Source organism: Sesamum indicum, linkage group LG6 (genome assembly GCF_026168435.1).
Source record: "Sesamum indicum cultivar Baizhima isolate 11 linkage group LG6, ASM2616843v1, whole genome shotgun sequence".
NCBI classification, from domain to species: Eukaryota; Viridiplantae; Streptophyta; class Magnoliopsida; order Lamiales; family Pedaliaceae; genus Sesamum; species Sesamum indicum.
This window is the reverse complement of record NC_142662.1, coordinates 7,609,096-7,622,628: the sequence shown is the minus strand read 5'-3', so window position 1 is coordinate 7,622,628 and position 13,533 is coordinate 7,609,096. Positions and strand designations below refer to the sequence as shown.

Below are 13,533 nucleotides of genomic sequence, written 5' to 3'. Positions count from 1 at the left end.
CAAGGCCCATTACATATTGGTCTGATCAGTAGTTTGGGCCGGCCCATTTCTTGCACCCAATTTCCCAACACACGTGTCAACACTAGTAATCTTCACTCCCCAAAAGAAAAGCTCGCGCCTATATATGTATCACTTATCACTTACAAGGCCATAGTTTCACTTTCACTCAAACGAAGGATTCATTTTCACCCAACGCAACGATGGCGGAGCAGAAGCTAAAACACTCCCAGTTCAGGGGTCAGCCGAGGCTCCCCAAATTCGCTATACCCAAACGCTACGATCTCAAACTCAAGCCCGATCTCACCGCATTTAAATTCGCCGGCGCCGTTCAGATTTCCGTCGACGTCGTCTCCGACACCAAGTTCCTCGTCCTCAATGCCGCCGAACTCTCCATTAAACCTAATTCCATTTCCTTCGCGTCTCATAATAAGGTGCCTTGGGATTATAGTGATTGTAGATAGTTTTTCCATGTATTTGAGTACTAGGGATAAACTTAACAAGTTACTATGTGAGAAGTTATCATTGACTTTAAGTATTCCTGATAGTTTTCAAAATAGTGACTCTTCCGTTGCGATTTCATGAAGTTTGTTCTCTTTTATATATGATCCATTTGGATCCAATGGAAGAAACTGAGAAGGAGCTTAAAATCATTGTGTTCGACTTCTTTATACGGCCGTTTCTTGTAAAGTGTATATTTTTCTCAGGTGAGTCTTATGCAAACGGAAATAAATTAGATTTATGATTTAGTAAATATCTTCCATAACTAATGCAACATTTTCATGTTTTCATTTAAAACCAAATACATGGATATGCTTTTAGTGTTCTTCTGCATCAATATTCAAGTTCAAAACCCTCCCGTAAATTCTATTGCTGAAGTTTTTCAGGTGCTGGAATCTGTGGAAATAGAGTTATATGAGGAGGATGAGATAGTGGTGGTGGAATTTAAGGAGAGTTTGCCAATTGGTACTGGGGTTTTGAACATGGAATTTGAGGGGACCCTAAATGATAGAATGAAGGGTTTCTACAGAAGGTAATTTTCTATTGTTCTTTTCATGCATTCTTTGTTTTCTTATAGGTTATTGGAATTATTATTCTTTTATGTTCTCTAGGTGCAAATTGGTTTGCTGCTAGGCTTACTTATTTGTGTTTTTGTAGGCTATTGGAATTAGTAGCACCACAAGTTTGAGAACGGGTTTTGAACTAGTTCTCTGGATTACGTATTGTGTGTTTCTTTGAGCACTGTTTACAAAATGGGAACATTTTTTATCTTCTATTGATTGCTTCAGTTCTGCTTTTGGTTGTACAATGTAGGTTTGTTTAACTTATGTCCAATAATTTTAGGTTGCATTTGGATTGAAGTATTTGAAATCCTTCATAACATATCTTTTGGATATGTTTGGATAATCCTAAATATGAAGGATTTCAAATCCTTCCATTTTAATTTTGAACTAAGTTTTGATGAATATGGATGGATTTCAAATTTCTTTCAAATTGAGTCATTTGAAATCCTTTGTCCAAATCCTTCCTTCAAATCCAAATCCTCAATTGAAATACACCATTAGGGATTCTAACTATTTTGATGCTTTAATCCAGCACCTATGAACACGATGGTCAGAAGAAAACCATGGCTGTGACACAGTTTGAGCCAGCTGATGCAAGGAGATGCTTTCCGTGTTGGGATGAGCCTGCTTGCAAGGTTAGCTTCCGAATCCTCGTGCATGCATGCCGGAGGTGTTTATGATACTTTCTTAATTATGCATGGTGATCATTTCTCATGCATTATTCCATATTTTATGGCGATGAAAGTTCAACTTCGTTTAAAAGCATGGTTAATTAACCAAAATAGGAGTCAGCAACAGATATAGTTAAGGTATATATGTTCATTTTGTGTAGGGGTGTGCATAAATCGGTTTAACCAGCTGAACCGGACCAAACCGAAAATTCAGTTCGGACCGAAATTTTCGGTTTCGGTCATCGGTTTTTTTTTTTTTTTAAAAAAAAAAAAAAAACATCGGTTTTCGGTTTGGTTTCTTTGTGATCGGTCGGTTAACTGAACCAAACCGAAAACCGATTTTTTAAATATTATATTAAATAAAATAATTATTGAGTATATATATTATATATTATATATTATATTATATTTATATATTAATATTATATTATTAATATATATTATTATTAATGTACACTTATGACTTGTACTATTAAATTAGAATTTAATTTTGGTATTTGTATTTTTAGATAAAATTGAAAAAATATCACAATTATTTATATATATATTATTTAAAGAAAATGGTTTTTTCGGTTTTTTAAACCGAAAAACCGAAATTGTTTGGTTTTTAACCGAATTGAACCATTTCGGTTCGGTTTTCGGTTTTCAAAAACTCCGAACCGAATTTTTGGTTCGGTTAACCGAAATGCACAGCCCTAATTCTGTGCATTATAGACTTGCTCTTGTGCTGAATCGTTTTTAGTATTTTGATTGTGCAATCATTGCATCTTTTATCGGGTTGAAAAAAATTGTTTCTTAAACTAGCTTCATACTACTTTTAACCAAATAATTGCTCTTGAGATCTTGAGCAACCTTATCCTTGATCAATTTCAAACCTACAACTCAGGCCACTTTCAAGATTACATTAGAAGTACCATCAGAACTGGTAGCTCTTTCCAACATGCCAGTCATTGAAGAAAAACTAAATGGGGATCTCAAGACAGTTTACTATCAAGAATCACCAATCATGTCCACTTACTTGGTGGCGGTTGTTGTTGGCCTGTTTGACTATGTTGAAGATCGTACACCTGATGGTATATTCATGACTTTCCATTTAGCGCATTTTACTGCTATTCAGTTGCGCTCTTGATGATGTAATACCTGCTTCCCAGGGATTATTGTCAGGGTGTATTGTCAGGTCGGCAAGGCTGGTCAAGGGAAATTTGCCCTGGATGTTGCTGTCAAGACACTTGGCCTTTATAAAGAGTATGCACAATGCATTTTACTAGTTTCATTACCTAGATCTTATAGTACTGCAATTGCAAGGGACGGGTTATTATGTATCATAGCTTTATTGTTAGCTGTTTGGATAAGGTCTTTAATTTGGACATAGTTATATAGTTCATAGGGGCTCTTAAAGATTCGAATTTGTTAACTGTATCCTGGTTATTTTAAAAAATCCAGATACTTTGAGGTGCCATATTCACTTCCTAAATTGGACATGATTGCAATTCCTGATTTTGCTGCTGGGGCCATGGAGAATTATGGTCTTGTTACATATCGCGAAACAGCTTTGCTTTATGATGATAAGCACTCTGCAGCTGCAAACAAACAGAGGGTAAAATAAATGCTCTTGCAATACATGAATATTGCCAATCATATACATGTTGTGTGTTTTATGTTCATTGGATCCCCTATATTAATATACTACCACTACTTAGGTTGCTGTTGTTGTAGCCCATGAACTAGCACACCAGTGGTTTGGCAATCTTGTGACAATGGAATGGTGGACACATTTGTGGCTGAATGAGGGATTTGCTACATGGGTATTGTGTTCTGTTCAAGTGTAAATACTTGTTTTTGTACTATGAGGTCCCTTCCAGTTCACTTATATTCAATTATCGGTATTCAGGTGAGCTATTTAGCTGTTGATAGCTTGTTCCCAGATTGGAAAATTTGGACTCAGTTTCTTGATGAAAGTACAGAGGGGCTTCGATTGGATGGGCTTGCAGAATCTCACCCCATTGAGGTAAATGACAAATGTTGACTTTTTACTATATTTTGAGCATTTGTAGAAGTCCTAAGGAGTTAATGTTTTAGTTTTTAGAATATAAATCTTGAGTTGATTCAGTATCTTGGAACTTAAGTTCATTGGCAATCTCCTTTCAGGTGGATATCAATCATGCTGGTGAAATTGATGAAATTTTTGATGCAATCAGTTATAGGAAGGGTGCATCTGTCATCCGTATGCTACAAAGCTATCTTGGGGCAGAATGTTTTCAGGTAGGCCCGCTGGTTTTAAAATTTATTTATTCTTTCCTTTAGTTTGTGTTTCTTCCAGTTATTAAAATCAATATTGGTCCTTATTTGACTCATGTCTAGTTCTGGATTTGTTTGAGTTGTTCTCTTTCCTTGATGAATATTTAAACCTTATAAAAGTCTTTTTTCTGAATATATTTGTCAGCATATTGAGTATTGAAAATTGTTTACATCTGAAATATTTCAAGATGAAAGTTACACAAAGCTTCTAATTGCATGAAGTGTTAACTTCACACTCCAAACTTGCTGTCTCATCGATGGTTTCTTGTATCTCTCGGTACTGATCTTATCAAAATTGATAAGTGTTTCTTGTGACTTCTTCCAGAGGGCGCTTGCTTCTTACATCAAAAGACATGCTTGCTCAAATGCAAAGACCGAAGATTTATGGTCAGTTCTTCAGGAAGAATCTGGTGAACCTGTCAACAAGCTAATGAACTCTTGGACAAAACAGAAAGGGTATCCTGTTGTCTCAGTGCAAGTCAAAGACCAAACTTTGGAGTTTGAGCAGGTTATTTGGCAACCAACTCCTTTTAGCTGATTGCTTTCTTTGGTGCAATTAATTCCCTAATCAGTTGATAAGATCTTCTCTTGATGTCATGGATTTTGATAAATTCTGAAAGCTGTTTGTCTCCCATTTTTGGACAGTCACAATTTTTGTTGAGTGGTTCTACTGGTGAAGGGCAATGGATTGTTCCAATAACTCTGTGTATTGGCTCTTATGATTCTCGTAAAAGTTTCTTGCTGCAAACAAAAAGTGATGCTCTTGATGTTAAGGAACTTTTGGGTGCCTCGGTTTCATCCAGCCACCCTTGGATTAAAGTTAATGTGGACCAGACTGGTTTCTTTCGGGTTAAATATGATGAGGATCTATCAGCTAGACTGAGGGATGCAATAGAGAGAAAGTGCTTGTCAGTCGGTGATAAATATGGTAATTTTGATTTTACACTGTTTGTTATTGCTCAACAGTAGAAGGGAATATCAGTTCAGTTTTATTTTTCTAAGCAGGAATATTGGACGACTATTATTCGTTGTCCATGGCATGCCAGCAGTCCTTGACCTCTTTGCTTGCTTTGATGGGTGCTTACAGAGAGGAGGTTGAATACACAGTTTTATCCAACTTGATCAGTGTAATCTCTCTATTTCAACTTGACAGTTTTATACACAGGATTTCATTTACTCCCTTTCTGGAACATAATTCTTTTTGGTTCTACAGATAGCTTATAAAGTGGCAAGAATCGTGGCTGATGCTGCACCTGAATTGCTCGATAACGTCAAGCTGTTGTTCATCAATCTTTTCCAGCATTCTGCTGAGTATGTTCTTGATTATTATCCATGTGCATTCAACACCAAATATACTTAGTTATATTATACAGGATTCACTCATCACCTGTGCTGTAAATGAATACGTAGAACACATGGACCCATGTACTTGACTTCCTATCGGGATTAAAATTTCATATTGAGATTTCAAATGTGAATGTATTCCGTTTCACATTTTCATGATGATAGAGAAAGAAACATTGAAAACCACCACGAGTTTCCATTTAACATGGGGTTGAAGTTTGATGTGAAATTCACTAATGACAGAAATTCATCTGATTTATCTAAGCTAATATGTTTGTTAAATTTATCCACTAAAAACTCAAACAACCAAATTATTGTTTAACCAGCCCAAGACATTGTGGTACATTGTCATCTGATTATTAATAGGGTACCTACGAGGAGCAACAGAGCTGCTGCGTATGTTACAAAATAAAATTTGCTCTTCTTCTCTTTATCAGGAGACTTGGGTGGGATCCTAAACAAGGGGAGAGCCACCTTGATGCCATGTTAAGGGGGGAGCTGTTAACAGCATTGGCTTCATTTGGGCATGAGATGACAATAAATGAAGCAAGCAGGCGCTTCCGCATATTTTTGGACGACAGAAATACCCTTGTTCTTCCTCCTGATTTGAGAAGGGTTATAAGGACAAACTTAAGTTCTCATCTACAACTAAAATTTGAGAACTTGTCCGCTATTTTGCTGACAGCTGCTTTTCTTCCATGTTCCAGGCAGTATACGTTGCTGTAATGCAGAATGTGAATAAATCAAACAGATCTGGCTACGAATCTCTTCTTAGAGTTTATAGAGAAAGTGACCTCAGCCAGGAGAAAACACGAATATTAGGTGCAATTTCATCATTCCTATAATTTATATCTTGTTTTGCAGTGCAGTGACTAATGGATTACCATCTGTCCCTTAGGTTCATTATGTTCATGCAGGGATCCTGAGATTATTCATGAATTTTTGAACTTCTTGTTATCTTCCGAGGTCTGTTGATCTTGTTGAGTTAGTAGTTGTGATTTTTTGTTACCTTAATTTTCTTGAATTGAAGTTCCTCATTTCTTCTTTCTCCTAATGTAGGTTAGGAGCCAAGATGCTGTTTTTGGACTGTCTGTTAGTAGGGAAGCTCGTGAGACAGCATGGAATTGGTTGAAAGTAAGTTCATGTAGCTGTTGCCTATGCAACTGGAATTGTTGCTCCATTTATTTATGAACACAATTTTGACCCTATTATTTATTTTTGATACTAGGGAAAAGGGTCCTATATCAATACTGTCTGCAATACTGGAAGTTGTTAGAAATTACGTGCCTGGCTGATACAGAATTCTGTCACAAAAAAATTGTTATATTACTGACACAATCAGATTTTTTGGGTATCTCCTTCATCAATTCAACCTTTAATGCTAAACCATAATCCAAACAAAACTGTGAAATTTATGTCCCATTAGACTCCAGCTGGTATCACTTAATTCATTGTTAATTTAAAAACTAAGGTGATTATCTTTTACTAGTTTGTTCTGATTAATGAATTTCGATCATTCTGTACTTGTGAAGTATGTAAATATGCAGTTAGGTGATGTGTGTTTACTTAGAAACAGGATGGCTTGAAATAAAGAACCGGCATATACCTCAATAAAAACCTGTAGGGTTTTTCTAGAAACTTTATCTTGGTTACTGATAAGTATTCTTGCCAGCTGCACTAGAAATCCTAAGAGAGGTTCAAAACATACTGGATTTTGGTTACCCTAATATGGTGTTCTGATACAGGTAAATTGGGACCAGATCTGCAAAACTTACGGGGCTGGATTCCTAATAACTCGCTTCATCAGTGCAATTGTGTCTCCGGTAGGTTCTCTTCCTATGCATTTCAATTTGGTTCAGGCTCAGGTGCATTGGAAGATATTGCTGATATTTATATACAAATTTGTATCTTTTCTTCCTCTATTTTCTCTGCAGTTCTCTTCTTATGAAAAGGCGGCAGAAATAGAGCAGTTCTTTGCTAGTCGCATGAAGCCCTATATCGCAAGGACCTTGAAGCAGAGCATCGAAAGGTTGCATATCAATGCCGCCTGGGTCAAAAGCATTCGAAATGAGAAACATCTTGCTGATGCTGTAACGGAGCTAGCCTTCAGGAAATACTAGAAACTTATTTATTTGGACTGGGTGGGTGTGGATGTCCTTTTGATTTTTATGGAATAAATTATAATTAAAAGAAGGATTCTGAGTGGACTACACTAATTCAGATTTGGTTTAAGTTGATGTTTGGCTGTTTTCGACCTGTGTGTTATAAACCAATAATTTCTTACTTATTCTTATGCCATCGGCCCTTGACTATGCTGTTTTAGTAGGGCCATACATAAATATATTAACCAATATTTAGCAATAAACATCAAATCCAGAATAGATGTATGTCGGTCTCACCAAGAGTATAATTTCGAAAATCTGAAATACTGATGCACATCCAGAACTGCTAGGTTATCTTATAATTTGAGAAAGGAATTTCATTCATTCTGCAAAGCTAGATATTGTTAATACAACTTAAACTGATGCACCTCGCAGAGTCTTTAAACTCGGAGGCATGATAATGCCCCTGCTTCTCGGAGTGATGAGTCCAACTTTCTGCTTCAAATAGCCAGGCTACATCACCAGCAATTGGAATAAAAACTTTCAGACTCTGAAAGACTTCCAGAGTAGTAATGCTACCCTACAGACATTATGACTGCTATTCTAGTAAAGCTATATATAGCCCTCGGATAAAACAGATGGGCATGGACCAAATGAGAATTCTATTCTGAATAAGAAAATTTTAGTAGGACATTGAGAAATGATTATATGCTATATCTCATGCTATGTTCTGCTTTTAATCTTTCTTTGAGCCTTGAGGTCTACGACCACTACACTGATGTTATCTTTGCTGCCCTTTTGAAGTGCGCGGTTTGATAGATACTCGGCTGCTGCTTGAGCTGCGGGATCAATTCCTTCACCCCTTTCTGATGGGAGTGTCACTCCGTTGTTCTTATGCCAGAGTAGTATCCTCTTACGAGCGATGTCACAAACTTCCTCATTTGTCATAACATCCCATAAACCATCACTGGCGAGAATGAGGCATTCGTCCTCCTTAGCCCGGGGGACAAACATTACTTCAGGATCTGGAATTATCCATGGTTTCAGATATCTATCTCCTGCAAGCAGCAAGGCAAGCAGAGAATAAGAAATTGGTGGTTTACAAAGCAGCTTTCCCCGGTTAACATGCATGTAGGAAAGATGCACACTTCTGCTGTAACTTCAACAAATGCAATGCAAAAAATTAAGATAAATGACCCAATAGCTCGACAAGATTTTCCTTTCTGCATGCAAATGCAAAATGGCCTTTGGTTTCAGAAATCTTGAAGCTTTCCAGTGGCTAAACGAACAGCTCAAATCAGTCATGTTCGAGACAAACAGTCAGCCTTGTCTATGTGATTACTCAGTTTTGCATATCCTACCTTGCAATGGTTCTGATTCACTATCATTTCAACAACCCAACATACATTAGCGCCCTGAGGCTGAAACACTTCTCACCACATTATAGATGTTTGGTTGGGCATCATAAGATTGCAAAAGTATCTCCACTGATGTTTATAGCATCTTTTTTGCCATCTTTGACTTGGGGTTGGGGGAAGGGGAGCACAGGATTGGAGGCCGAAATTATGGTCTTTATAGTACCAAGAACAAAAATGCAAATAAAAGAAAAATGAAGGATATAAAGAATGTACCAATAGACCTAGACATCGCAAGGACCCCAAAGACACGATGTCCATTCCACTGAATCACCTTGCCTCCTGCTGCTTCAATTCTTGCGTATTCATCCTCCCGATTAGGCTAATGGTTAGGAGGAGGAATGGTATTAGTTCGTATCTACAAAACACTACCAAGAAATGTAGATGGATATGATATAATTACCTTGTGATCCACGGAGAGGGCCATCGGTTGTTTGCCACGGCAGAGCACAGCCCTTGAATCACCACAGTTAGCCACTATTATATGTGATGAACAAACTATGGTGACGACAGCAGTAGAGCCAACAGTTTCTGGAGCAACAGGTTCAAGTCTAGCTCTCCCTCCAATCTCATCATCAACCTTAATGAAACATCTAGTGAGCGCTCTTCTCCACTGCTGTTCACAATTATCCTTATCACTCCCATCATTCATGTTGTTCATGATAATTTCCAACTCCTCAGTCAAGGCAGAATGAATCCGATCTCTGCAATAATTAGCAACCTGAAAATAAAATTTTGGAAAACTGTCATCTCGAGAACACACAGTTCTAGTAGGTGTGCAAGTACCGGCAGTGGTGCTTGTGGTAATGCACGAGCATCATAGTTAAAAGTAGCTGTATCGGAGGTACTATCAATAGATGTTGTTCCACATCAGATGGCGTATCCGGATATAAATGGGTGATACCAAAATAAATAATATGCATTATAAGATGCTAAAAAACTCCAGAATTTTAATAGAAATACAAAATCAAATGCAAATAACATAAATTACTAGTCATTAGTATATATTAAGAAATTTAGGATAAAAACATTGTTCTCAGACGTTGAAGTAAAAATTAGATCCTTACCTAATAAGAATGTATTAGTACATTAAATAAATTATATTACAAAAAAGTTTTCAGAAAAGAAGTCTAAATTTCATTTTCGTATATAACTTTCGCGATAATATGATGTTATTGGATATTGTCACCAATATTTTGTCCTGATACGGCCGATAATCATTGCATTGGCAATATTATCAGATATTGTCGGCGATACATATGTATTTGGAGAGAAATAAGTATCGGTGGATATTATTGGATCGAAAAGGAACAATGAGGACACGATATATCGGTGCCAATGGCAATACGATAATATGAACCGATACTTTGAACCATGGCAAGCATGTGAGATAGAGAGATATACCTGAGAGCCACCGTGGCCATCATAGACTCCAAAGAAATGGCCAGTCAAATGACTTAAGCGGGAAGTCACTCCATCAATTACACAGTCGCCAATTAGCATCTGGATTGGAATTCTCATAAACCGAGGCACAGTGGCCACTGCATCTTCCATTTCCGGTCTTCTACCACACACAGATATAACACCCCAGAGAGGCACATAATCCACCTCGAAAACACTTCGACTAGCCTTTCCACTTGGCCTTTTATCCAACTGAACATCAGCTTCAGATGATTTTGTGCTGACACCACCAGCAATCTCGTGCCTATTGCACACAGCTATAGACAAAGGATCACCGAGAACTGTACCCTCAATCGGTTCTCCCAAATCTCTGGTCCCCGGGAGAGGTTCAGCATCACAGATGCTCTTCTCGATGTCTAAAAATTGCGTTCCAACCTCTGAATTGGTCTCAAAAGCTAACAGATCATCACCACATAGGCTACTAGTATCACTCACCACAGACAAGGAGCAAGAGCTATCAAGAATGCGGTCGCCCTCCAATGAAGACGAGCAGTCTTCTTCACTTTCGCGCACAACAGCATCAACAGCTAACCAGTTGCTTTCGTCCTCTGAAGTCATAGCCAGCATGGAAGACACTCCAGTCCTAGTCTCTACAGATCCCAACGACACTGAGAAACCAACTTCACTTCCCGAATCACCAAGAAGACAATCGTCATCGTCACCATTCCCAGAATTACTTTTAGTTACAGTCTCTGGAGACGAGCTTTCTTGGCTAGCCATCAACAAGTTCATTACATCCATACAACTCTCCACACTTAGATTGTCAAAGATCGAATTACCTACCCTAAATGGCACCGCAACCGCCCCATACATCTCCTCCATTGAAATCACTATCTACATAGCAAAAGTCACCATGCCGCCCATCTAAAATCACAGGACCTGTCATTGTTAAATTAATTCATCACCTTTCTCCGATAAGAAGAAAAAATCACAAAAGTTGATAAATCATTCCATGCTCACAACATATAGAGAAACTTATAGACACTTGAATTCAGCACATGGAGGAAGAGGCTTAAAATAGAAAAACTTGTTAGATCTGGCGACCTAAAAACACACACCGACTACAATTCGTGAAAAGGTGTCACCAAATATAGAAAGGTGAAACTAACTTGTCCCAAGCTTGGATTCTTATTTTCTGGACTCTTCACTATCTACCTCCATGAACCACACTTCATGGAGAAAACAATAACATCGAGAAAGGGTCAACTAAAACACAGAAAAGAAATTAAAAACAAAAAAAATAAAGAATCAGAAGTAGGAATTAAGCTCTGCCCTTTATCAGTTCTAACACACAAGAAAAAGAGAGAAAGGGGTTGATGGGCAAGAAACTAGGAAAAGCAGAGCAGAGAGCAAAAAAGTTTGAAGAATCACAGGGAAATCCTGAAATGAAAAAGGCAACTTCTTTTTCAACACAAAAACTTTGAGAGTACCCTGGATCTGAGGCAACCCATGTCAACCCTTTATTCAGATCGTGAGCCACTTTCTCAACTCCAACTCTCCTTTTCAAACAATAATTTCTCTGCTTACTTGCATCAGGATGCCATCAAGAAATTGGTAACAATAAATAATAACCATACTGAAGTGAGAGCTATATATGTGAGTTGAAACTGAAAGAGTATGCTAAAACCACCACCTAGATTTCTTACTTTATTTTTTTTTGTTGTCTGTTTCAAGAAACTGTTTTGCTTTCATTTTCTCGAACATCTGCCGCATACAGAAAGAAATCTTTTTTTGAGAAATCAAGAACCCAACAAAAGATGGGATGCTACCTACACATAAATGTCAAACTAAACATTCTTTTTTAGGAGTTTTTACTGATTAAACTTTTGGGAAAACCTTCATGGCTACTTACTCCTCCAATAATATTATATGTTGCTAATTTGATAAGGATAAGTTTAATTTGAGCAAAATGTTCCCTCAGCTTTTGCGCAATACATAAGATAATAATAATAGAATGCCAACAAAGTAAATGGAGTGGGAGAAAGAGAAATCATTATTAAAGAAAAGAATATAGAGACAGACAGCTGAGGTATTGATTATTAATTATTATTATTATTTTGATGCACTTTCAAGAAAATAAAGATGCTATCTCGAGAAAAAAAGAAAGAAAGCAGGGGGCAGACAAATGACAGATGTCAAATCCTGAGAATTAGCATATGAGAGATGAGAGAGAGGGAGCATGAGTCCACTCTCCACTCTCCACTCCAACCCTTGTTTCTTTGTGTTGCCACCGCCTCCTCTTTCCCTTCCCCTTTCCTCCCTTTCCCCACCCTATAATAATTCTACACCAATGTGTGCACTATATTTCAAGTCCCATTTACTACTTTGTGCCATGAACTAATTAAATCATAGAAAAATATAAAAATAAATTCAAAATCAACTATAATAAATTTATTTGAATTAATTATAGTACTTGGATTGACATATCACTCATTCTGCGTAAATTGATACGATGTGTTAACCAGTAAAATAGTACTTAAATTCCAACTTGATGTTCCCATTCAAATAAATAAACAATCATTTCTTTTGGGTTAAGCTGCTTATTCAGCTCAATCTAAAAAAATAAACCAACTCTCAACCAATTAAAATTTTATTACTTGTAATTTATCCAGTGGAGCCCAAACACTTGAAAAATTACAAATATAAATATATTTTTGTCTTTTCTCAAGTTTAAGTATTTATAGAATTATTTAATATGTAAGAAGAAGATAGCATGACTTGAAACATATAAAAGTTGAATTAAGAAGGTGTTTAGCTAAACTTATAAACTCCTAACAACATTTTATAATATGTTGCTAATTTCTTTTTAAAAACTTTATAAAATTTTAAAATAAGATGTTTTGAATCTTGTAAGTTCGTTACCTAACTTTTTTTTATAAGTTATATAAAATTAATATGTCAGATAAAAATATCCGCATTCATACACTCTCACACACACTTTCCTCACTCTCTCTACGATTTAAATTTTTTTTTTATTATTTAATTTTTCTAACATTCGGAAAATATATAATACTCAATTATTTAATAATAAATTATTATAATTAAATAAAATAAGATTCGTATTGATATTATATTTACTGAAAAATATAATTAAAGATATTATAAATTATACGACTAGAAATAATTATTGTATTAACAAAGAAAATATAAACAATATATCTATATCAATATTCGACTAGTA

The 13,533-nt window shown here is 36.5% G+C and overlaps 2 protein-coding genes across 4 annotated transcripts; one reads left to right on the top strand and one right to left on the bottom strand.

Moving 5' to 3' along the window:
- The first annotated feature begins 140 nt into the window (after positions 1 to 140).
- Positions 141 to 7,628, top strand: APM1 (aminopeptidase M1). Its single transcript, XM_011083342.3, has 19 exons — positions 141 to 431; positions 885 to 1,030; positions 1,594 to 1,696; positions 2,619 to 2,805; positions 2,884 to 2,977; positions 3,176 to 3,329; positions 3,433 to 3,537; positions 3,624 to 3,740; positions 3,881 to 3,994; positions 4,356 to 4,538; positions 4,676 to 4,958; positions 5,036 to 5,157; positions 5,244 to 5,341; positions 5,812 to 5,989; positions 6,082 to 6,196; positions 6,273 to 6,340; positions 6,434 to 6,508; positions 7,120 to 7,197; positions 7,309 to 7,628. The coding sequence occupies exons 1-19, from the start codon at positions 201 to 203 to the stop codon at positions 7,492 to 7,494; spliced, it is 2,637 nt and encodes an 878-aa protein (XP_011081644.1). The 5' UTR covers positions 141 to 200; the 3' UTR covers positions 7,495 to 7,628.
- A 199-nt stretch (positions 7,629 to 7,827) lies between these two features.
- Positions 7,828 to 12,335, bottom strand: LOC105164646 (protein phosphatase 2C 50). 3 transcript variants are annotated; one of them, XM_011083346.3, is made up of 5 exons: positions 11,999 to 12,335; positions 10,296 to 11,231; positions 9,295 to 9,612; positions 9,108 to 9,213; positions 7,828 to 8,534 (listed from the first exon to the last, which is right to left on the bottom strand). In XM_011083346.3, exons 2-5 carry the CDS (start codon positions 11,172 to 11,174, stop codon positions 8,200 to 8,202), a joined length of 1,638 nt encoding a protein of 545 aa, XP_011081648.1. In that variant the 5' UTR covers positions 11,175 to 11,231; positions 11,999 to 12,335; the 3' UTR covers positions 7,828 to 8,199. The 3 variants fall into 3 exon arrangements, with proteins under 3 accessions (XP_011081648.1, XP_011081646.1, XP_011081647.1); XM_011083344.3 differs by lacking the exon at positions 11,999 to 12,335 and adding an exon at positions 11,783 to 11,992; XM_011083345.3 differs by lacking the exon at positions 11,999 to 12,335 and adding an exon at positions 11,462 to 11,772.
- Between the last annotated feature and the right edge of the window lie 1,198 nt (positions 12,336 to 13,533).